General features: G+C 42.6%; 1 protein-coding gene across 1 annotated transcript in view; it reads left to right on the forward strand.

Annotated features, from left to right (window-relative positions):
• Window positions 1–1,382: 1,382 nt before the first annotated feature.
• Window positions 1,383–26,660, forward strand: part of LOC128300300 (semaphorin-2A-like) — a 323,718-nt gene continuing 298,440 nt past the window's right edge. Inside the window, exon 1 of the mRNA XM_053036319.1 lies at window positions 1,383–1,501. Coding sequence (XP_052892279.1) covers window positions 1,396–1,501 — 106 coding nt within the window. The 5' untranslated portion in view covers window positions 1,383–1,395. The remainder of the gene's footprint in view (window positions 1,502–26,660) is intronic.

The following is a 26,660-nucleotide window of genomic DNA, read 5'->3' on the forward strand; positions in this document are numbered from 1 at the left end:
TCGTAGGGTCGTGGCTATAGGTATTCTTCCAGTGCGGACTTTTCATACTCGCCTGTGTGTGTCAACGGGTCGAGATGCTGAAACTGTCAGCTGTGTGATGACGACGATTCAAAGTAATCGAAACAAATCAATCAAACTGGCACCCGGAAACCCGAACCTCATCGCCATCCCTGATCTCTTGCGGGGGGGGGAGAATGGTACTGAGGAGGATTCGTGGACCCAATAGTCGCTTGGACTGGACGGGAGCTGTCATAGCCATGCGTGCGATTAAATTTCGCTCACCGAAAGTTTATTAACCGATTGCGTCCTCTCAGCGATTGATCATCATTTTCGTAAACTTTCTACAAGAGAAAGGACAGTGCAGCGATGATTGTTACGGTGCGCCATAAATGTGATTTCGGTCAAATTATTTTGTTTTCAGATTTTTTCAGACGTTTAAATGAATGAAAAACGATTATTCTTGTGCATACATCATGTTAATGTTTGCTTGAACCCTTAGCATACATATCGTAATATTATGACCAGCACTGTAAGTCATTCGATCTTCTCATGGCAAATTGTGTGTTACGTCAACCTTTCACCCCCTTAAAGACCGTGTGTTTGCAGTGTGAATGCTTAGAGACCCGGTACGTTATACGCAACGGAACCGTGTCCCCATCAAACGACAGAACAGAAGTCGTCTCAGTTTCAACGGCAGCACATCCTGAAGGCAGCAATCAATCATTTTGGCAACCCATTTTTCGGATTTAATTTTAATCACCGACTTCCGTCCGTTCAGGGGGGGAGTGTGCGTTACTTTAACAGAAATATTTTTTTTAAAAAAACGGTTTTTCTCTCTTTCTTCTCTTTTCGCAGAGCCTAACCAGATTGGGACCAGCTGGAAAGCAACTGGGACAACAACAAGCAATATCGAACGTTTCTGACCTCCGTTCCGCGTGTGTTTATTGAACTAAAAGTCGATATTAGTATTATCCACCAACTTTCGGATGTATCGCTGAATCGTTGTGCGTGTGTGTGTGTGCGTGTCCGGGTGCGTGTACATGCACGCTAATTAGTGCTTGCTGCTCGTGTACGTGTGGTGCACCCGCGGGGGTTTTTTTTGTATGGGAGCCATTTTTGTGTGAAAATTGTGCGGTTCGCGTTTTTCGTGTGTGATTTTCATCAATCCGTCGTTTTCCGCGATTGTGTTGTGTGGTGCTGAGCCATCGGTGTTTACGTGTGTGTGTGTTTTGGTAGGGCAAAATAATAAAAAAAAACCCAGAGAAAAGCGTGTGCGTAAAGGTGGTAACACCGTGCAAGCGACCAGAGACGGGTTCAGCTTCCGTTTTTTGTTCCCCCTGGCCGACTTTTTCCACCATCATGCCGGTGCCGCAACATCGCAGGAAGGACGGGCCGATGGCCCAGTTTATAGGTGAACTGCAGCACCGCTGGTTTGCGTTGCTGGCTGGCATCGTTATCGGCATCGGGTTGGCTGCGGCCGTAACCGAGGAGCTTTCACCAGGTGAGTGAACCGCTTTCCCCAACAATCCACTAAGTGCACGATGTTTTTGGCTGCTTTACAGGGTACAGGTCCATTAAAATTCGCTACCCGTCGCTGCCAGAGCAGCGGATATTCGAACAAACCACCCTGGGTAGGACCGAGATCGATAGTGACCTCTCGCATCACACTGCTACCGCCCTGGAGCCGCCATTTAGTCTGGAGCCTGGTGCAGCACGCCATCACGCGATGGGACGCGGTGGTGTACGGCCTCCGGTGAAGCAAAAAACCCATCGACACCGAATGGTGATTGATGACTGTGTGGCCGTACCGTGTGCCCTGCAATTGACAGGCTAAATGGCCTACCGGTTTGTACGGGGTTTTACGCAGAGACGAGAACACGCAGGGGGAATGCGAGAGAACGAGCAACTAGGCCAGCAGCAAGTATGGCGTCAGGCCTTCCTCTTCAACTGTCGAGACTGCCACTTAATCGGTGGAAATTTTTCTCTCCCATTCCATCGATGGCGAACCAATGGCCAATAAGTACGGAAAATGGCAGCATCTCCTCTGCAGCAGTTTCCGGACACGGTGCGTTTTTTTTTCTGGTTGCGAACGGATCGATGTAAACCGAAAATCTTCCAACCAGCAGCGGCGGAAGTAGATCACTCGAGCGGAGCACGACCCACAAAATTTCCTTTCCCGGTTCTGTTTTCTTCTCACCTCCCTCTTCGCCTCATGGGTGGAAGCGAAGGCGAGATTGATTTACCGACTTCCGCTGCACGGGGGGATGCACGGAACATCGACGCTAGGAATAAATAATTCATTGGCCATGATTGGGAGGGGGAGGTATTGGTGGATCTGCTGCCGGTAAAGAAGGAGATACCGTGCGTAACGTCATCATCCAGTTCTCGCTTTCCGATCCAAACCCATCCCATCAGCACGGAAGCTCCGGAGCTTTTCCGATCGATTGATGAATCGACAAGGTTACTGGTTTAGGCGCTGATTGGCATCAATTTGGGAGTGATTTGGAACCGGCCGGTCGAGGAGCGATTATTACATCCTGGGCAGCGCGCGAATGGTGTCGAAAGGATTCCGCTCGTGTATGTGCGGTTGAAGCGTGCATATGTAATCGATTGACAACTGGGTATGAAGGGCGGGATATTCGGGTCGTTAGATTTATGATGTGCCCGGTGTCGATATGACAGTGTGTCGATCGATGTTTGCTGGCCATTATGTAGATGTGGATGTTTTATATACTCACATTTCCGGTAGATAATGATGATGGTGATAGTACGAACAATGGAATAATTTAAGCTTTGTTTTTGGTGTCCCAATTTGTATTGAGAGTTTGCGGATCTTTCTCAACACTTTTCAAGCTTTCCGACATGACGGATGAGTTAATAGAGATAGGTATAAGCAGAACTTGGGAAGTTTTTCACCTTTTTTTCTCAAACACTTTCCAGATCAACTTGAAAGGATTCTAGAAATGAGTCTATATGAGAGATTTCAGAATTAGAATTCATCATTGTTTCAACTAATTGTTCTGTTATGTGCATAAACATTTCGGATTTTATCCTCAATTATTAATTTTTCAATACAAACTAGTAAGCTTAGTTAACCTGGAACTAAAAGCTTGAATTGTTGTCATAATTAAAGTGACGATTATGAGTGGTTGAGAAATGTCAAAAGAAATCAGTGGTATTGCTAGTTTGACGTTGGTTAACCCGTTGGTCAGGTCGCCGCTGCCATCAGTGAGCTGAAGTTTTCTATTGCTGCTGGGTCAGACTATTTCCCCAGAGCAGTAGAGAGTTGTTAATGCCAATATTTCCTAGACCGTTCAACAAATCCTTAAACTAAAAAAGCTTTCCATTTCTATGTATACTTTCAAGATGCTAACAGCCTTTAAAAAGATGGATAGGAATAAAATTGCGAACTTTGTGCCTTCAGCAAAATATTCGAACTGTTGAAACACCTGTTTCACGGCTCTCGTCATACTACCTACACTGAACAGCATGGTTTTGTCTCAAACCGTTCTATTGAGACTGATGTAGTTACCTTTTTGAACAATTATTGCTCAGGCTTTGACAAAAACCAACCTGCAGATTGATTGCGTTTACACGGGTTTCCATGTGGCATTTGATAAAATTAACAATGCCGTTTAATACTAATTCAGGAAGTATTAACGTCTCGTATATTCTTAGCAAAATTAACTTCCTAGCTGCAGGTAGACAGTTTAGTTCAATACCATTTTACGGTGGGATTTTAAACCTACAACACATTATTCTAAAAACAGAGACATACTTGGATAACGTAAGTAATTTAATTAATTTGAATATGACGGTTAATCAAGTTAGCAATTGTTTAAGATTAGTTTTCTAACGATATCTACGACTTTCTTATGTCTTTTGTCGTTATATAGGCAATCTACGCAAGATAACTTAATTATACGGATAAATGAATAAAAGAATCCATGTTTTAGCTATGTTTTACAAATGTACCGATTAGGGTAATTAATTTTACAAATGTCATTATTAATTTTTAAAGATGATTTCCCGGAAAGTCATTTAATTTCGATTATTTAAATTATATTTTCTTGGTTCTAAACTAATAGGTTTGATTCTGAAAAACATGCTATGGTGAGATGCTCCTCAACCACTCGTTACTTGCTAGTAACCTTCACACATAGACGAATCAGTGTTGCTCAGTGCGTAATTGAGGCAAACATTCTCCAAAACTATATAGACTTTCCCGAATTGTCACGTAGGCTAATTATTAATAAATCTCCTAGGACCCTCCGATATTACGAACATATATGTATGTACAGTTTTGAATATTAGTGATACAACCGGACAGCGAACGTCTTGTTACCGCAATGTGATTGCGAGTCCTTTTTGTTATCAAAATTCTGTGCTCTATAACCCATCGTCACATCTCTTTCTCCTACTCTCTCTTACTTTTGTACAGCGGCAATAATGCGGCGGTACACCTGCCAAAATTCCTCCTTACATGTATTGACTTTAGGAGGCGTCAGCTTAAGATAAATATATTTTTAGCGTATAGGTTGTAGCTTTAAGATAAATTTAAGTGGCTTTGGCCATTTTATAAGACATGCCAGTTTTGTTATAAATTAATCATTTCAACTTTTCATGAAAATGGTGCAACAAATTATTCGGACACAGTTATTTAGGTTAGCAACAGATCAAACATTTCGAACAGAACTAAACATAAAACAACCTGGCATCAATTCAACGTTCGATTGTTTTACAGATACATACCTAAGAATTAAGCTTTCTATTTCGATAAGGGCTATCTTTACGCATCCGCATCTTTGCCCACAAATACCAGGAACATCTGACGTTAAGTATTCTATTTGGTATGGCGAGTGATTTTCTAATCCATTCTTGCGAAAAGGCAAATTAGAGCCTTCAAATTAGACCTTGTCGTGTTAATTCTTAAGTTCTCCTTTAAAAGATGCATTAGCTCAATTGGTGTTGTTCGAAGGTGAAATGTTATATGATACCTACCACATTCAATAATTAATGTAAACCTTCGCCGAATGTTTCATATTGGAAAGGTGTTTAGTTTGTGCCGTCAGGACCAATTGATCATAGATTAACGGCTATGAATTGATATAATCCAATATGATCACAGGCCAACCAATACTTGTACAAACCGGAGTCACATCACCGGAGAAGAGTTCATTCTCTTGCACCAGCAACGCATAAAGGTAAAACAAAATATACCATCAAAAGCTGCCTGTTTGGTGGAATTATTTCCTAAAACTTGTATGTTGCCTTTCCGCTCGAACCGGCATGTTTGCATTAACAGCATGATTGTGGTTTTGATTGTGCAATAAGTTTGCCCTCTATCCACTCGGGTTTACTCGGAGCGATCGGATCGGAGGAAGGTGCCTGCTGCTACTCTTACTTTGGTTACTATCCTCCAAAAGGTACGGCTACACAGAGGCGTGAACTGCAGATTACAAGAGGCAGCTTTTAAACATAACCACATGCCTCTCCACGGCAGGCTGACAGAAAAATGCACAAAAAATTCCACACGGAAGCCAGAAAATCCATCGGGGACAGTTTTAGCTTTTCACACTTGGTTTCGTCGTTTCCTTTTTCTCGGCGGTTCTGTGGGTTGTGTGGGCATACACGAACGTGTGCTACCCCTTCTTATCCCTTGTTAGCGAAAGGGACCGGGTAAAATGGTCCGGCTGTGTATTATACCGTGTGTGTGTGTGTGTACACCACCACCCCGTACCGTACACACCTTCGGTTCGGGCCAGCTGCTGGCTCGGACTTGCATAACCGAGATCTCCATTCTCCGATATCCACTTTAGCGATCCTTCGCCATCGCCATTGCCACCTCTCCTCACCATCATCGTACGGTGGTGGTGTGGTCCTTCCCTGGTGACCACTACTGCTGCTGTTTGTGCTTGTACCTACCCCCGGATTCGGATTGATGAAGTGAGAAGCGGGTTTTCGCCGGGTGGAGCAGTCTTGCTGTACCGTATTGATGCCCGTATGTTCCTCAATGTTCGCTCGTTGCCCTTACGTCCCTCCCCCGGTGCTTGCTTTTATGGGTTTGGTTTAAGTTGCAAAACATCGGAAGTGAAGCTATATATGCATCGATCTAACGCCCGGTAACGGGTTTTTTTACGCTTCGTACGCTCGTTCCCATTCATTCTCTTCTGCCTCTGTGGTTTGGTTTGGTGCGGTGCTTGCATCGGCGTGCCATTTAGTACGATTGGGCATCGCCTACGGTGAAAAGTATCGTAAAAACAGACATAAATGTGTTCGATGGATATTTTACTGTAGCAAATTAATTTGTTATTTTTTTTTATTTATCCCATTCCTTTCTAGTTTTCCGTGTTTTTCTTTCTATTTTCCAAATCTTTGTGTTTCTTTCCCTTTTCCATAGTGTAAAATTTCTGTTCATATTATTTTAAATTCAATTACACACTTTTTGGTGTATTATTAAGAAGTTTTAAAAAAGAAGTGTAAGACTATCAAACGATTTAACACTAGAACTTCCAGATCAGGCATTGTGACTAGTACGATTAATTTTATTCACATTAATTGTTGTAGTTAAACAATTCTGAACTACATGATGTATGACTTTTAAATATCTTTACTTTAGCACAAACTCAAAAAAAATATTAAAACTTAATCCAGGGCTTTGAAATTGTTTGTAAAGTCTTCAGGAATGTCACGCTTAGTATGTATAGCATTTTTTTTTTGTTTTTAGTCTGTAAACAAATACGAAAAGCTTTATTATATTATTATATATTTTTTTTGTAATTTAGATCGCAAAATTCATATAGGCGGTGTATAATGCCCTTTTAATTGATGTATTATACCTTAACCATTACTTATTTTATTAGTTTTATCGAACAATTATTATTTTTTCCACTTAATTCTTTGCAAGCTCTCATTATCATTGCATAAGTTTTGGGGTGATTTAATGTTCGCTTCGTTGATGGGTACCTTGTTACCATCGGCACAAGGTTTTTCTGCCCGATCCACGTGTGTTGGTATGTGTGGTGTGTTTGTACGTCCCGTTTTTTTTTTCTCCACTGCAGACAAAACGATCCTGCAGACGGACCACGAACGCCTTCCATCTTTCCTTTTACATCCCATAAGCTCTTCCCGGTTTCAGCACACACACACACATAGCGTTAAACGCAATTCCTATTCCGTCTAGCGGTGGTGTGGTGGTGTGTGTTGGTTTTCCACAAGCAGTAGCATTATTGTGCAGCAGTGTTTCCGTTTTCTTCATCGATCTGCATACCGCAACCCGGTGGGTGGGTGGGTTTGGTTCGAAGGGAGTATGATGCAGGGCTGTAGGGGGAAGGAAGGGACCGGGAAGGGTCGTTCCGAAAGACGTATGTCGTGTGTTGTGTAGCAAAGAAAAAGGAAACCCGGCAGACACACACTAGAAAGGTGCGCGACGTTTGTGTTGGTACAGTATAGGAGCGGCCCAGGGCGGCACATACACCTGCTGCACAAATACAAAACGCTCTCGGGCCGTGTGGCTCTTTAGAATTATGTATGGGTGGGAGGATGTGCTCACATACCCACTTAACCCCCGGGTAGGATGTGTGTGACGGTTCCGGGTTGGAGGGGTAAAACTCCTGATGCTGGATGTGTGTAAGGACTCACGTTGCCAGAGACCTTAGCGCGTTCCTCTCGACGACGTCCTTTATTTATTTTTTTGTTGTTGTTGTTGACCAACCCCGCCAATCTCTTTATCCGCCATCAAACATCTTGCTGCAAAAGTAAAAGTATCCCGAAAACCAGGAACCCGACCGACCGACCGACCGTTAAAGAAGCGGGCACCGAGATGCCGCTGTGTGAAGCAGGATGGATGGAAATGCGAGGATTAATATCACATACCACATATCTTCTCACGTGCGGGTGGAGACGGCACTGGGGCTTTTGTTGAGGTTTTAAGACAAACCACACCACTCGGAGGAATCACCGACGGCGGCGGCAGACACACGCGGGCTCGGCCCGCCGGTTTTGGTCAGGATAAAATAATATCCACATCCAGCGCCGGAAAGGATCGTAAAGCCCGACAAAAAACGAGCAGGATGCGAGCTCTCACACGGAGAATTAATAGCAGGAGAACGTAACGGAACCATCTCCGAGCGCCGGGGATTGAAAGTTTAAAAAGGCTAACGCTGTCGTTTTTACGTATCGTCTAGTTGTCTAGACCGGTGCCGTCCTCTCTCACCGTCCCATGCGAATTTCCCGACCCAAATCGGGAGGAACCGGCCCCGTCTCGCTTAAAATGAAATAGAAATAATTACTACGCGCTTAGGTTTTCTGCATATGCCGCACAAATGCACCGACCGACCGGCTGTGTCTGTGTTTTACTCATTTATCCTTTCTTTCGATTGCGTGTTCCATGGGTCCACAGCCGAAACGGTACCGGTACCGCCATTCGACTTGCTCGGGACGACGTGTGAAAGTTTTGCAAACAAAACACCAAACATTCATGATGCATCAACAATACCCCTCGGAGCAGTCACCGGAAGCATGCTTCCCGTCTTGGGTAAAGAAACGAAGGCTCGTACAGCAGCAGCAGCAGCAGCAGGCAAAAACAAAGGTCACAGAAAGCGAGACACATAAAGGTACCATTAATACAAAGCACAGAAGCATAGCAATGCCACAACAGCAACAAACGGTACGCTGTTTTTTTTTTCGTTGTTGTTGCCCCCCTAATGGGCCCGAAGGCCCAGTGATGTGGTGGTGGTGTGTGGGCAGACGTCGATTGAAAGCTGAGATGTATGCTGCGTTATGTATGCCCATGTATGCAATGATAATATGTCGCTTGTGCGAGCGCACACCAGCAGATGAGAAGGTTTTTTTTGTCATCCAGCTTTAGCGTGCGTCGTCGCGTCGTGTGCAATGTGGAGCGGGGGAATAAAGAACTCCCTAGAGGAGGAGGGCCAGGCGCATGCACATATGCACGAGCGGCGTGTATTGGAAACGGTACGAAATTTTAAAAGTGAGGGCTTTTCGTGTCCTTTTGTGCGCTGGCGAAAAGTGTGAAAATACACTTGTGTAATGTGATACCGACGGGGGGGTATGTATAAGGATCGGACCGCATTACTTCCCTGTCTGCATTTTTCTGCGTTGTGCGTTGCTTCGCTTGGTTTGCGCCATGTTTGTGGTTGTATTTTTTTTAGTGAAGCGATTTTTTTTTCATTTTGCGTGCATCTTCTTCTTTATCGGCGCAAGAACTTCAAGAGTTCTAGGCCTGAAATTTCTTGCTTTCCAGTGACTTTATTCACCCGTAGTCCTGCGTGCGGAAGATTGGTCCGGATGGGATTTTGGTTCGGTTCGTTCGTGTGAAGGCCAGCGCCGCTACCATCATGCCACATCACAGCGTGCATCATTAGTTTCAGATTGTTATTACTGTTTTACTATCAGCCTGTTCCAACCTTCCAGGTTACGAGGAGGCATAAAATATAGCGCATGTATTTATATTGTAAAGCGGTTCCTCTTACACGCGGATTCGGAGATACGCGGTTTTCGAAAAATTAGCTAGTTTGTAGCACAAAATCGAAGCAAAAAGGTTAAAATTGATCGAAAATACTTTTTTTTGTCTCATAAAACGTTTCTTTCTAACTTATTTTAATGTATTCTTTCTTAAAATCGCCTGATTCGGTGAAAAAACCAAGTCCAGAGAAGGAAGTCGACTCCAGGATTCGACTTACGCGGAAATTCGAGTTACGCTGATTTTTCTCGCTGATACGCTATAATAGCGTATCTCGGAGACTACCTGTACATTTGTATTTGTTTTGCTGAATCGATGGCAAATCCGAAATGGATGTGTGAATTTGCTCTGATTACGAAGTCGAACACGCGTATAACTCCGAATATATTTTGGAGCCAACTCTAGTGATTCGCTACTTCCCGACATTTTGAATTTCTTGTACTACCCACCAATATTACAAGCCATAATTATTTAATTATTTATTAATTTATTTACAAGATGTTGCTTCTTTACATTTGGCCAACCTTAAAAAGTTTTACATACCCTATCGTCCAGCGCCCTGATACGGTCAGCTCTAGTGAGTCAAACTTGTTTTATGATAAGGATGGCAATATTCGAAACAATACTGTTACGAAAAAAAAATATTCCTACACTTTGTAAAGCTCGTCATTGTAGTAGTTTCTGCTGGGCCAAACAACCTACTGAGCATTTTCCTCTTGAAACGTAGTTAAGAGAGTTCCGTTAGTTTTCATCAAAGTTGATGCCTCACTATATTATGTGGAGTACCGCCTTGATGTTAGGCAGCTAGGCATCTTGATTGCTTTGCTCAAATGTTTTGAGTGAAGATCTTCCCTGTTACATATTATTAAATGTTTCTGGCAGCACTGCCCTACAATATCTGCCAGAATGCAAGTTACGTATTATAGATGGTTCTGGCAGCACTGTACTACAATAACTGTCAAAACGCAAGATTGCAAGAATAGGAAGCGTCAGTCGCAAATTTGGAGGGAACAGAGGGAACAGGGAACAGGGAAGAGCAGATATCGGAGTAACTGTGTAATATTAATAAAGAACGATATTCATAAATACAATATTCTCTCAGACTGGAAATAGACTATCGGTTGGCATCGTAGTAGTTAACTAACGGAATAATTAGACGAACATAATGCAAGGTAATGAAGCTACCTGAATTACTTGAATATCTAAAAGCAGATGCGGCTACTGTGAGTAGTATGCTGCAGTCTAGCAGATACCTTGAATATCTTTAAAATCTAATCTATCCCATACCCAAAACACCTGTATTTAAATATCTTAAAAGGTGGAGACTCTAAAGGCCCCTTCGAAGCCTTCAAAATCCTACAACTAATTTCCAACAGTAAAAGAAAGGAACCAAACGTTTTAAAATGTTTATACTTTACAGTTGTTTACACTAAATAATGTCTTACATTATCAAGCAAACTCTTCCTCCACGTCATGCGCTTCTAGATCATATTTCACGATCTCAATCTGCCAATACTCATTCTTGAGGCCTCGACCTGCAGCCTATCAATCGTATCTCAGTCCTTAAAGACTTGGTCATCTGGTTGGACAGCGCTCTTAGCATCATCCCGCAAACCAGTTCCGTTTGCCAGTTAGTAGAGCTTGGAGGACCCTGGGCTTGATGAGACGGATTGCTCGTGACTTTTCTGAAAATCCTTGTACTGCTCGCTGGCTCGATCGATTCTGGAGTATTGCTCAGTTGTCTGGTCACCCTCATCGTTGGTTCATATTGATCGTATTGATCGGGTACAGAGATAGTTTACCAGATTTGCTGTAGATAAATCTATATGTGCGCTGTCCTCCCCTCTATCTCAGTATGAGTCTAGATGTCCTGCTTGATCTTGACACCTTGGAAGTTCGCCACTCCTATATTCAATCCTTCTTTATTGTCGCTCTCCTGCTAGGTCATACCGATGCTCCTTATTTACTCGCTTGCTCTTTACGTAATCGTCCACCTCTGTCCATACCAACTCGTCGAACTTCGGTTGGTCGCAAAGATCCTCTTATATCCGCAATCCGGCAGTTTAATTCCGTTTCATGTTAGTTTGATTTCCATCTTCTTTTGTCCTCTTTTGCTGCTGGTCTAGGTATCAGGGTTTAAGGTTAAGATTTTAGGATATAATTATTTTGAACTGCTACCATCAGCACTCCAGAGTTGATTGACGTTGTAAGATAATCCAGAATTTATAAGGAGTTCATAATTGATCTGAGGTTAAACCGAAGTTTCGCATTGAGTCAAAGTTCCAAAGTTCTCGAAGTTGGGTCCACTGCAATTACCATTTTAAGCAAAATGGCCAGGCCGTCTTCTTGGGTTAAAAAATACTCTTTCGGCACATATTTTAAAAATTGTGGACTTTACAACGGTTAAACCTTAATCCTTTTTTGTCTACACTGTACCACTGTGCGGTCCCATTTTGAGGTCCCATGTGGCAGGTTGCTGGATCCCTTCCCGGCGACTGTGTTAAGGTTCCTCCAATAAACAAACATTTTGGATCAGTAAAAAAATCATTCCTTTTTTGTCTTTTAATCGTATGGCTTAACCGGTCAAATTAATTGATCCACTTTCACACCCAGCACGATTACTGTCATCGCAGGGCAGCGGGATTTATAATGGGAATTTGCACCTCAATGCATATCCGTGTGCTTTTCGGATTGATGTCCAGTTTGCTGAAATAAACTGCTACTGCACTTTCAATCAAACAAACCCATCCAATTACCGGCAATAAAGGGGGGAGAGGTTGATGCAAATAAATTTGCATCCAAATCAATCACGTTGGCACACACCATGCGCTTATTGTGCGCACAAATTACTACAGACCCGTTCGGCTGAAAGGGCAAGGTGCGCTCAAGAAAAATACTACCGACCACACTCTGACACACACACACACACATACATAAAATAACAAAGTGCAGGTGTTTCAAATTAACAGGTTTAATCGATTCCTGCCGTCACGCATTTATTGGGACCGCTTGGCACATCAAAGTAAAACCGGGTTCAAACTACTTAACCGAGTTTGGGGTACCGGACGTTAACTAGCTGGGCGCAAACCACGCACAAATAAACTCCAAACGGTTTGCGATTCGTACTGTTTCGGAAGGGGGGAACAGCAGGGTGGGGGAAAGCCAAATTTTTCCCTTGTTGATTATCTCTGCTTCCGCGAATCCCCCGGATTTTCCCATCCCGAACGTCACAAACACAAACAGCAAGGGTGGGAAGGCCTGAATCTGGCGATTACGTTAATTTGGTTTTCCTTTGGCACTGGAGATCGGGATATTGGTTGTAAATCCATCGGGTGCTTTCCCGCTGTGGAGCTCGGTGCCAATTAGGATGAAACGCACACCGCACCCCGGATCCCCGGAAGCGAACACAACCCGGGGTAGGATCAACATGCCTAATCCCGAAAGTAATCAACCAAACCCTTGCACACGACGCTGCATTTATTGCCGCCGGTGCATGCTCTGCCCAGGCTGACCAATAATTTGGCCAACCGACCGACGCTTATGTGTGTGTGTGTGCGTTCCATCTTGTGGCTGCCGGTGAGGAAAGAAAAGCGGAGCCCCAGTGCCGGGCGTCAATTCCTCACACACACATCCGTCGTTGTTAGTCAACCGAACTAACAAAACTCGCAAATCAAATTCAGCGACCAAAACCAATTAGCTTACCCAAACGGAATGCGGCCCCGGAAGTATGCTAATGAAACAAATAAAACTTTCGGAACCACCCCAACGCCCCAGGAGTTCTTCGTTGCGTTTTCCGGCCCGATTGACAAGAAGATTTGAATTTTCAAGGGCAAAAAGGGTTCCCCATGAAAACACACACATGCAGCCAACAGGCAGCGAATTTAGTGCGCGATTGTCTTCCATTCGATGCTGTGGACACGGTCACGGACACGATGTTTGATATGTGAAACGGCGGGCGTTGTTTTAGTTCTCTTTTATTGGTGCAACCGACGCGCACGGCAGCGTTGTGTGTGCACCTTGTTGGGCCTAGTCGCGCTCCACGCACATTACAAGCGCATGTGTCGACACCCTCCAATCCAACTTTGGTCCAGGGACAGAGAGATTTTTGAAGCTGCAAAATCGAACAAACCACGCGCGGTGTGTCCTTCCATAAGTGTTTGCAAATGTTCGTCGTCGTCGTCGTCGTCTGTTTTCCCAATGTTGCAGGCGGGACAGCATCGCCACAAATGGGACATGAACGGTGTGGCGTGTTTTTCTGTTGGCCGGGAACGAAGGTTTTTTGGGATCATTTTGTTCCAATTTTGTGTGTTTTTTTTTTTCGATGGGAAACAATTCACGACCTTAGCGACGTGTTTGAAATATGGCCGACCGGTCACGGGCCACGCTGGCTGCCGTAAGTACCCCAGTACACTTCCTTCCTGCATGATGCGTTCATTTGCTACCTTCATCCAACGTTTGGTGGCGTGGAAATTGGAGTGGCTATGGTACTGCATTCTTCTGTCCTTACTTGTTCGTATGCACATATCATACCACCATACCACCACGAAGTGTTACGGCCTTCCAACTAGAAAGGGGTGGACATTGGCCAGAGCACGACAAAAACACACAAGACGACCGCTTCGCTCAGTTGCAGCTGAGTTTTTTTCTCTCTCTTCCCCCCTGTACTGGCTCTGCCGCACACCGACCCCTAAATGTCAGCAGTTCTCTACAGGACGGTGGAAATATGTGGCCCAATCTAACGGCACATACCGGAAAGTACATGCGTTTGGAAACCCTTGGAAACCGGAGGACTCCGAGACAGGAAAACGGACACTGAAGCAGGGGTTATCGGTGTTCATAGAACTAACTCCTCGCTCTCTCCCTCTCTCTCGCACACTCTGTCGTCCCGGTCCAGTTTGTCCGTACGTTCAGGAGGAAGAGCGTCAGGTATTTTGTAATAGAAATTCCAGGATCAACTAGACGAGATGGCCAAGGCCAGGAATCTATGGGAGTGAGTGGTACACAAAGTCTCTGTTTACCTAGTCGTTCGCGTCTGCCCAGGTTCACACCACCACACAACCCCGAATCCCCCCGGGAGCGTCTGTTGTGAGTCTGGAAATTGGTGAAAACGCGACAACGATGCGTCACGAAACGTACCGTTTGCTGTTTGCAGTATCGTCATGCCGAACATTGAAGGAATGAAATGTGGCTCTGCGCAGCGTTGAAGAGGGTGAAAGTGATGTGAGAACAACCATGGGCCAGAAGGGACAGAATGGAAACCGGGGGGTAAGCCTATTGGAGCGAATGTTTACCGAAGCTCATAGACTCGGAAAGGGAAGTATCTCTGCTACGGCTCGAGTTGATAGAGCCAGTTCCTCGGGAGGGAGGTGGTTCCCCTGATCCCCTTATTAGTCGGATGTGCATTACCCCTCGGGAACTCTGGGTTTGATGGGTGCGGAGTTTCAACCACCACCATGCCAGTTGACACAGGAGACACCTCAGCTGGTTTTTGGTAGAATGGATATATGAAAATTGATTTCAAATCTTGCACGATCTGACCCCGGAACAACCACACCCGGTTCGTTTGATGGGCTGAAGAGGTTTTTCATCTCGCACACGCAAACCATCTCATGTAGCCACAGTGTCATCGGATATTGGCAATCGGATATATCACCCACTCTCCGAGGCTTTCCAGCGGCAAGAGTCATTCATGTTGCGTTAAGGATATTATACGACTCCGTTCATCTTTTGCCGTTATTTCGTCGACCTGTTTTGCATTCCTTTTTCAGGTGTTCTGAAGGTTCTACTGAAAGGAGATTCTGGGTGTATTCTGGGCAAAAGATTTTCACAGCGTATAATCTCACTGTGTATTCTCTAGTCTGAATTGAAGGATATTAATGTCAAAATCCTCATGTTTCGAAAGTTTTAGATTATATGAAATATGCACATTTCCCATCCTGTAGATAGTACGCACTATCGTTTGTTCTTATTTGTTCTTCCTTTTGTTTAGTCCTTGTTACAGATGTTTGTCCCTCGTTTATGTTGTCCTTACTGTTATATGTTCTATTGCTGTTGTCGAGGATACATTAAGGAGGCTTGAACAGTCGCACCTATATAGGATGGGACAGACGCTACCATGACGAAGTCTGGTATGCCAAAAACGTCCGAGACGACAGCCCACACGGACGACAACGAATCAAAGGCTCCAAAGACTGGCAAGCTGGTCACGAAGCCGATCATCAAACTCACCTCCGACTAAAGGACGCCGTAGACGGCCTGTCTGAATGTCGGAGTAATACGAAAGCCCACCGGAAAAGGAGGACAAGAAGGACGCCAAAATGATACAGATATTCCTACCGAGTTCACCCGGGATAAGGTGCATCGCAATGATGAGAGAAGGAAATGTCCCACCCCGTATCGGTTAACTACTAGATATTAAGCATAGTTTATAAGATATACGGCCTGGCCGTTCTAACGATATTTAAAAAAATCTATATGCACATTTATTCGTTGCACAACTTCATTGCCATGTCTTTACTCAATGTGTCGTTAGAAATTCATAGTCTTTTCTGGCTTTAAATTTGTTCTTTAACAATTAATATTTAATGTTTGCAATTTTTAACATTCAATTTTTATGATATTTTTATTCCTCGTGTGTCCTTCTTTCTATATTAAAGAAAACAGCAGTCTACATATTGCCTGAAGAGAAATGATTTTACACTGTACAATGTAATAAGATGGATATACGATGACGGTGGTGTTCTTACTTCGGCAACACACATCCATAGAAGGAGGAAAACCATAGGCGGTTGAGAATTATTATTATTAAATTCCTTACTGCATACTCACCGTCCGTATTCTGGTTCGGACAGTTGAGATGAAATGAATTTGTAAATTTCATCCCACCACATATCAGCCATCTGGTTCTTGCAGTCAGTGACTTTTGGCAACTCCCAACGACCAACCGCTTCCCGCTCGGCGTGGACATGCATACATGTACGACAAGCAGTCTGGCACAGAGCAGCGTCGCAACCCAACAGTAAGCGGGGAAAGGAATGAATCGATTACATTTCATTTGCGGTTGACCACGTCTGAATATTCGGGAACGAACACTGGCGAGGGGGCTGGAATTCGACTCTTAGCATTTGCTTCCGGTGCGGTGAATCTGACTCTCGACTGAAAAGATGAAAGAATTTCAACTATGCCTTACTTTCTGAGGCGGTCAGCTTGAGGAGGTCTCATCCCCTACCCTGATCCACCACCCTCCTTGCTTCCTGTTCAATGTTTTGTTGAGTGGCAGACCGTGTGGCAAATTTTCACCAAATGAATGGCGAGCATTGACTACTTCTGGCCCCCCATACACTGCGGTGTACTTATGTTGACGAGCTAGAAAAGACTGTGGGAAAAGAGGCGCAACAAACAAACTTAAATCATGCATCTTCACACACACACACACAACTACATCACTCTTAAGATGTGGGTCCGCAAATCCTTACTGGGTAGGATGAGCTCGGAAAAATTGGTAACATTGAAGGAAGGTCTGCAAATGTGCTGCCTTTTTTCAGTTGATCTTGTGTAGCATCATCGCTTCTGTGGTGGTTGGGTTCGAGGTCGGAAATCTCTGCCCCGGACATGTTGCTTATGTTTGGGCACATTTTGAGGTTTCCGAATTCTTGGCCGGAACGGGCTGATTTTTGCAGACAAACAGTCTCAATGGGAGTGCGTTGGTATATGTATCAAAAAAGAGGAAGATAGCCATTTTTACGAGTTTTGTGTGAAACTAGTGTAACTTTGGAAATTGGCTTGTCTCATGGTTAGAGAAAAAATTCTCTTTTGATTCTAACTAACCTCATAGATATCTGACATCTAGAACATTAAACGTATATGGAAGAATCATTAACGTAAAATACAACCGACTAGTAGTCACCTAATTAGCCTTTATTATTACTATAATATATCAATATATTAATAAATGACGAGATCGGTTCGTAAAAGTCAAAGAAGTTGTATACACTATTAAATTCTCTTGACATAGCTTCTATAGGATGATGTGCACTGTATTGCCTAATTAGTTAGGAGTGCTGAATACTATTCAACGGTCGATTTGAATGCGATAGCTTTTTTTCGCTGTAGAGGGCGCCACATCGAGTAGTGCAACCGATCGAGTCGAGCACGCTCGAACTAAGATGATCAACGACCAAAAGAAATGACACTCTTAAAAGCTAACTCGGCGAACCAGGACGTGATTTGTTTGGCTCCTCTTTAGAAGCCAAACCTGAGGCAATCGATTTGGCGCATAAAGTGTGTTAAAATAAGCCCTGTTGGTGTGTTTAATGTATTAAGTGTTAAGTATTAAGTATTGTTTTAAGTATTTGAAAGAACGCTGTTGCTTGTCGCAACAAGGAGCATTAATGGTTCTGCTCAAAATTCCTGCTATGAAAAGAATTTGTGCATTTTTTTTCTGCGGTTTTCTTATGTTTCGAGACCTAGCAGGAACCAACGTAATCTGTATGGTGGCCGGGTGCTATTGTCATTCCAGTGTAATATACTTACAGCGTAACGATTCATTTTTCTTTGTATGTTCTCGATTCTCAGATGTTCAGTGTAGGGACGCGAGACTACTGATCTATATTCTAAAGTCGATCATGGCTGATATTATTATTATTATTATTATTATTATTATTATTATTATTATTATTATTATTATTATTATTATTATTATTATTATTATTATTACTATTACTATTACTATTACTATTACTATTACTATTACTATTACTATTACTATTACTATTACTATTACTATTATTTTTATTATTATTATTATTTTTATTATTATTATTATTATTATTCATTTATTTCATCGGACATACACGTGTCTTAACGAATACTTAGTTGGTAATGTAACAAAGAGACAACGAACCTAACAAGACGAGTTGGACATTGTTGGACAGAAACGGAGACGTTCGCGAAATGCCGGTTGGGAAATACCAAATTCATACACATTGTAATTAGCATTTAAAACTGTCCACATTACATTAACGGGATCTGTTTGACCGAAAGTGGTTCTATACCGCGTAGTTTCAATTATTTTCCGTTGTCTAAGACTCCTGGACGGGGCAAAAAAGTTGATGGAACCGGGAGCCTAAGAAGAGCCGGTGCATCAATATATATATTCTGGTAGCTCGTGAAACAATGTCTTCGTGGATGCTTAACGGTCGGTGTTTATTAGGTGATTCGTCCACCGAGATCAAATTTACCGAAGATGTTACTGCTAAAAAACAGCTAAAAATTGAGACACGATTATTTCATTTAGTATTGGTCTTTAGTTTCTATTGTGTCACCTTTTAGATTACGATCTGAACTCTTACTATGATGATTATTTATTCGTTCAACTTCTATATTTTATTATTTAATTACTTCCATAAGTAGCAGTCACTTACTTAACAAAACTGGCTCTGTTTTATGCTCTATTTATGTATACAGTTTGATTAACTCTTCATATACATATTAGCAACATAGTGGATTTTATTTAGATTAAAATCGTGTAGATAACAGATAAGCACAGGTAAACATTAGTGCCTTAATTAAGTTTTCGACTTTTATCTGTGCTTTTTTGGACCCCAGCGTCAAATTGTGTCTGTAAAACACTTTAAAATAAACTTGAATTGTCGATCCACAAGGAAAAAATTACGTGACTGACCGATCGAAGCTGTGGCTAATGAAGCAAGCACGGAAACATATTTGTTGCAACCGTGACGATTTGGTGTGTCACCAACACCCTGCCTGCTGCGTTTGGGATTTTAATTTGTGTAATTTACTCGTTTCTAGTATAGGAGCCGCTTCTGCACATTTTTCTTCGCCATTAGCCTTTGGAATAAAATTGACCACAGTTCATCAACGAGCGTTGTGGATGAACGAACAAACCTTGCTGCGGTGTGTGTTTTTCTCTCGGTGGCTCTTTTGATGTTGCGACATTGCGTATTGTTTGGTTTTTGGCCACCAGCGCGTACCAACGCACAATGAACATCGTCTAGCTTTACCTCCCATCCCATCCCCCTCAAGTCCATTATTCCATCGGGGGTAAATCTGTCCCGACCGGTGGTGGTGGTGGTGGCAGTTGTCAATTTTCATAATGCAAATCGGGTGAATAAAATTTGAATTTTTATGCCGCCCAACATTTGGACCGCTGTGGTGTGTAACATCTTTTCGGTACATTTTCCGGGAGGGCACCGGTGGCATCGGAGTTCGGAGTTGTAAAAGTGATACTTAGCCGTGACAACTAGAGCGAAATGAAAACAATGGTGGATTGGTTGGTGTAGTCAGGTTAGGTGTGTTGTCTCTGTCGCCGTTGGGATGCGGAATAATCACGATTACTCCCAACGGCGGGTCCTTTACCGTTGGTTTTTGTGGTGCCGACCGCAATTAAGGACACCTGTTACAAGCTTGCGTATCACCGTATTTTGAGACACTAATAACATCATTCATTTTTGGTCTCGTCTGAGCTAGACGAGTTAATCTTTTGTCCAGTGTGACACGGTCATACCGCCATGCAACGTCAAGTAATAGAAACATACAAAAGTAATGTTCGCCGCTACGAATCTTTTCATACAAAAAGCGATTGAAAAGAAAAAGTTATCAGCTATTCGTTACGGGTCGCAGGTGTATACACCTCGAACATATTTTTACTTCAAAATCGTTCACTCTTCTGTAAGCAATAGCTCATTGACTGCTTCGCCATCTGACGAGTTTATTAGTCTCCGGTTCCATTGCAGGAATTATGGCAAGGTGAGGCAAATTATTTACACCCTGTGCTATAAAAGCCCATGATCGCAAAAACTCATAATCTCATCTCCCTTCCCTCTAGTTCATCTCAGCCTCGGAAACATAGAACCCTCTTCCTGTGCCTGTTCCTGTTGCGCTCGCGGTACTGTCTCACGTGCGCTTTATGGCGTAATCTCCTTCCCGGTTCCATTTTAGGTAGCTACTCGGCTGCTTGTGTGTGTTTTTTTTTTATATTTCTGTGCCTTGCTGTGGATTTTTCTGAGTAATCAACCCCTAGCCAGGAAACACGTTCGAGACACTTCATCGAGTCGTAAATTACGGGCTGCCATACGCGATTTCACTGCTACTGCTGCACAAGGTGAATAGTAAGACCGGGTCCGTTTTTTTCCTGCTCCCTTCCCAAAAGCCGGAAAAAAACGGCAAACTCTTTGGGTGTCTTCCCGGGAGGAGGGTTAGTTTATACGAAGACATTTGTTGGTATTTGCATAATTTGTGCCCTTCCTTCGGCACGAAGTTTTGGGCGTCTTTAGGATACGAAAGATACGACGGACGTGTTTTAGGTGAAGCGAAAGAAGGACGCATAATCTCAAGCTTTTCTTGTTTGGCCTACGGTGTCTTGTGTGGTATCATAGCGTGTGGAGGCCATTTTCAGGATTTCCAACCAGCACGTCTGCTAGATGAATGGATAGCATTTTTCCTTCTGCGAAAGTTTATCAATTTACAGAAGGCGTCCGCTCCACGAACCGTGTGGGGAGTGGGGGTCTGCAAATCATCGCCCAGTTTTTCGGGTGGGCCGTTTTCAAAAATCACCTTCATCGGTTAGCGCCCAGCGCGCCCGGAAGCAGAATGGCCATTTAAAAGGCCTGAAGCTAACCATAAATTGAAATGCGGTGATACTTGGGCTGCGGCACACGCGTGTACCACCATCAACACGCCAGGCGGAAGGTACCTTTTTCCCGGAAGTACCGGGAACCGACCAGAACGAGAAGCGTCTATGATATGGGTGATCCTCATGCAATTTTGACACGGCAGGGACGATACGAGAAAGAACAAAAAAAACACAGGGGGTTTGCTTTTCCCTTTCAACATCCCAAAATTGTAGCAATTCTAAGCTTATGCGGTTTTTGAGGTCCCTGAATAATGAGACAGCGTTGGGGAAACAGTTGGAAGGAATCGTTCCGCCACGACACGTCTGCAACGCTTGCCTGCTGCTGCTGTTGATGCTACTTTATGCTACTGATGATGATGATGGAATGGAACTTTTGCTGCGGGATTTGAGGTGAGTCCCGGACAAGGTTTTACCATTTGCCGTATAGACTACTCAACCCGGGCCCGGGCCAGACAAACTGCCGCAGTGTAAAGTTGCAACAAATCAACGAACCAAAACCAGCTGGAAGTGTGTGTCGGCGGTGGCGGAACAGGAGCTTCCTAAGGGGTCTTAAGCTTTACCACTGCAGGCAAGCAAGACAGTTGGGAGACCGTACATCAGACCCATCTCTTACAGTGAATGCCGCAGTCGTAAGCAAAATGTGTTGTGATGTGTCGTGTCGGAAAACGTAATACGAAATCGGTATTACTGGGAAATGGGATATATTGAATTTAGTCGCTCATGGTTTTTTAAGTAGGTCCAGCTCTGCGGTATTTGGAGTGTTTTTTTTTTCTTCTCTCTTCTCCCTCTCTTCCCGTATAAGATCATTCGCCGTCGGGGGAATTTAAAGCGTGTGGGAGCGTTAGCATGTGTAAGCGTTACACCGGAAGTAATACATTTAATTGGTGGTGCAACGTCACACGTAACTGGTATTTTTTTTTCTCAGTTCTCCTCTTACTGAAAGTTAATTAAAACAGAAATTTAATTAAACAGTAAAATTAATCAATTGTTCCATGAAAGCCAAGTATGGAGTGCGTTTCGCGTACTATCTTTTGATTTTAAATTAAACTGAAACATCTTTCAAAACCTTCGAAATGTTGTTCAATTAATTTTATTTTGAATGATAATTAGTATTTAAGTTTTTATTGAATGATTCAGGTATTCAGGTGAATAATGAATGAAAACATACAAAAAATATAAATGGTAAAAAAATCGTGAGCAGAATTGATTAAAAATCAAAAAAAAAATTACAATAATAATTATTGCATATAATAAATAATTATTCAACCTCATATAATAACAAACAATATTTAATTAAGTAACAACTAATATAATTAGTAAAGAATTAAAATTGGATTTTTAACAACAATTAAGTTTTTCAAAAATAGAAAAGAAAACGAACGTTGTACTTTATTGATGTTTTAGGGAATAAGAATTTTGGTAGTATGGTATTAGATCACATGCGAAGTTTTAGCCGTTTTAGAGTCATTTGGATAAGCAATAAATCAATTAAAAATCAATCAAAACTAGCATTAAAATCAATTCATTGGAAACAGTGTATTATTAAAATTATTACAATAATGTTTTTTTGTTGTTTTCGTTACAAATAACTTTGTTCATATTTTTAGAACACGGGAAACATGGCGTAACCTGGTTGAAACCTGCTGACCGAATCTAATCCATGGATTTTTTTAACCTTTATGGTGATAGCGGATAAACCTGAAAACATAAAAAGCCATACAAAAAAAAAAGAATTAATGCGTTATTCCGGCCTATGTTGGAATATTTGTGTTTGGACATTTGGGACATTGAGTAATCAATTTTTGCTGACATTATAAACTCGTTCTTGTGTTGATATTGTGTACGTGAGTCCAATGCAAGTAGAGAAATGATTACTTCATAGATGTGATAAGCGTTCAGGAACAATGAGTTGAGTGATTTGGCCACTGTATGCAACGGCGGCCCGGTGTCACGATGGCGGCGCCGTTCTTCTCACGAACGGACTGGACCAAAATCAGGACCCCCAGGAACTATCAGGATCAAGGACTGACTATCCAGCTACGTAGTAAAATAAGTCTAGAAAGCTAGAAATGGCAGACATAGCAGCTTGACCTAATGGATCGCTACGCCAAGAAGAGAGAGAGAGAGAGAGAGAGAGAGAGAGAGAGAGATGGAGAGAGAGAGAGAGAGAGAGAGAGAGAGAGAGAGAGAGGGAGAGAGAGAGAGGGAGAGAGAGAGAGATGTACATCGGCATCTTATTTCCCTTCGATTCCCTTGACGCACGCAAGACTAAAATAACCTGACCTGCAGTTGCTAAAGACATCAATATTCTAGATCGTGTTTTGGGCATACTAGTTCAAGCGGTCTCTGAAGATAAGTACTACAGAAGCTTGACGCTATCATAAGACAGATTTGAAGTTATCATTAGTCAGATGTTAGAAGCTTCCATTAGGCAACGTTGGCAGACTGTTCCAACTGTGAAAGAATGTACATTTTTTTCAAGTTTTCAATTACAATGAGGCATTCATTTGCAAGTTAATAATTCCAGGCTCTTTATTGCTGTTTTTCCATTTCTTTATTTGTATTGGTTTTCATTTTTTCAAATTGAAGGTTTTTCTTGTATGCTCAACATTCGCTACAAAATCTACTAGCAAATGTCTAAAACAATTACTATATGTTCTGCTCCAGTATAACAATAATCGATTTTTTTTTATCTCACTCAACACACTTCTTCTTGCTACATCGTTGTTGCTTCTCCGTAATCGTGAATGATTTAAATAAAAAAGCCCATAATGCCGACACGATCAACATAAAACACACGCATCTACGTTTTGCAGTTGAAGCTATTGCACGCACAATGTGAACACTTCGAAATGTGCCAACACTAACAGCAGTAGTTCTATCTGTTGCGCTGCATACGTTTGAGTGTGAATGATGGGATGAGGAAAGCTTGTATGCCCTTCTGATGTCGTGCAAAGCAAATGTGTAAGTCAACAATAGCCAACCGCCGAGTATCAACTATTTTCGCAAAGGGAGTTGTATTTTGTGCAGTCCTTCTGGCACTCACGAGAAGTAGCATTATGCTCTGTAAGCATCAACATAAGTTTTTTTTCTCTCGCACATTTCTTTCCCGAACACCGCTGGTAATTTACACGGGGCAATCAGCGGCAGCAGCGCACACAAGTAAAAATAATTACCACCAACCTTCTGACAGGGAGGGACTAGCTTTCGTGTTGTTGCTGTGTGTGTGTGTTTTTTTTGTTTTCGTCTTGCTTTTCACACTTGACATCCCGATGTGGCACGAACAAATTTTCCGCGAACGCGACGCAAACACGCAGCATAAATAAATTAACGAGATACCTTGGTTTGTGTCCGGTTTAGAAAAAGTGCTGGTTTATGCCGTCAACATTATGCTGCACGTGCCGAGCTGAGCTGATGAGTGGTGTGTGAGGCTGTGCCACACTGCTGCCTTTCCTTTCCATGGAACTGTGTGATGCTGCCACACTGTGAATTGCCGTGAGGATTTTATGCGATCTTGTGTTTTTTTTTCTTTCTCGCTCGCCTGTTTGATCCTTAATAATTAGAAGGTCGTCCACCGTTCTGCTGGGTGGATTTAAAGCACGTGCCTTGAGGTCCTTTCTTGGCCGTAGTAGCGTCTCACTCGCTCGCTCTAGGTGTGCTGGATGGAAGGTCATTTCGCAATTAGTACCCCCGCATTGTCGTAGCTTTTCGCAGTGTGAAATTTAATTTAGGTTCTTCTTTTATACCAAATGAGAAGAGGCTTGCGTTTCAGGAGTTCCTGTACCCAACGACACATCACAATGCAACCGTCGATGGGTGAAAGTGAAATTGAAAGCGTTGGCAATGAGCACCGTTTGTTTAGTTGTTGGTACTACGTTCGATGCGAACGTAGGCCGGCATCATGCAGACAGAAGTGCAAGACAGAATCAACAGAGAGTAGCGAATATTAAATTACGAATAATTTGTCTCATTAAAATTATTCCTCTCTTTGGTGTTTTTCTCTACCGCGCGCGTTTCGCGTAGTTTCGAAAGAATAACGAATGACACCCAAGTGTGATGATGACGGTGTCCGAATCGTGCATCGTGCGGAGTGGATGTGTTGTCCCTTGCAATTAGTTTGGTGCCGGCGTGCGGTCGTAAAGGAGTAATTAAATTCAATTACACATCATTTAAAGGGTAGCATCTTTTTTTTTTGCCTTCCATTTGTCTAACCTGCTGGTGGATGCTAGTCCCGCTAGGAACAAAGCAGCGCAATAAAGCGTACCGGTAAGCTGCGCGGTCTGTTGAAATTTTGTCTAGAATTAAGCCATTCTGTCGATGCTGAAGGAAAATACTGAATGGATATCATTTGCCTACGAGAGAACCGAGAAAAAGGCCACTAGGAAGAGATATTTGTCTACCTTTTGTGGATTGGTACAAAAGTTTTTATCATTTTTTCCTCATTAAAATTTGCATTGAAAAAGGTGAAATACAGTGCCAACACGCTTGTTCCCATATTAACACCTTCAGCAATTTACATTGCAGTTGGCAATTTTGTAGGAATGTGTGTGATCGTTAGCAACAGCTTCAGGCGGGGCCCATATTCAGCCCATATTCTCCTCCTATTCAGCTATAATCAGCTAGGGGAGGTTTATATTTTATTGCATCTTACCTACCGCCGTTTATACGCCTGTATAGAAAACTTCCCAAAACTAACACCGTTCGAGGCTGTAGGCTGTAAACATTGCTCATCAAAATTAGAGACATGAAATCAAAGGAAAAGTTGCGATGCCCTAGGAAATTCAACCAGGAAATTTGCTGGTCAGCCTGATTTGCTCTGGTGCCTGTTTCACTCCTTCCCCGGACCCGGTATTATAGGTAGTGCCCAATACTTTGTGCGCCTTCTTCGCTTGTGAAACCTTTCATCCGCTTTTGATTAGCTAAAGTTATATTGTAGCTGCTGGCAATTTTTCTTTCCTGATCATCGATGGCTTTCAGTTTCATCAGAGTGGCAGAATGGAAAAGTTTCCATATTAGCGTAAATTAATGTTGCTAATACCCTGCACAACACAGCCTGCAGGAGCTTTTATCATGTTCTCGTTCCTATCGACGGTTCGGGTTGATGTTAACAAAGAAAATGTTTTGTTCATCACCAAATTATAAATAAATTTAAGAGGCTCTTATGCAAATGGTGAAGCCCAATTTAAGTTAAGTTAGAAAATCATTCCTTTTAAATTGTTTGTCTTCCATTGGAACGAAGAAATGCTGTGTAACTTGTTGGAATAATAAATTTTATGAGGTGGTAGGAAAATAATGAATTATCTCCGATTGCGGCGGATATTGCTGAGCGCTCTGGTATTTTAAACAAACACAACATTATTCGGATGCTGTTCGATCAACAGACGATGACTATATGGAACTGTAAGATCGAAAACAAAACCTCGCTCCTTTTATGTTGTTGGCTTCTTTGAATACCAAATTATACGCACAGCTCTGTTTCATGAATTATTAGGTGCGCAAATAAATAACGGCCGTTTTTTCATA

This window comes from Anopheles moucheti, chromosome 3 (genome assembly GCF_943734755.1).
Source record: "Anopheles moucheti chromosome 3, idAnoMoucSN_F20_07, whole genome shotgun sequence".
NCBI lineage: Eukaryota > Metazoa > Arthropoda > Insecta > Diptera > Culicidae > Anopheles > Anopheles moucheti.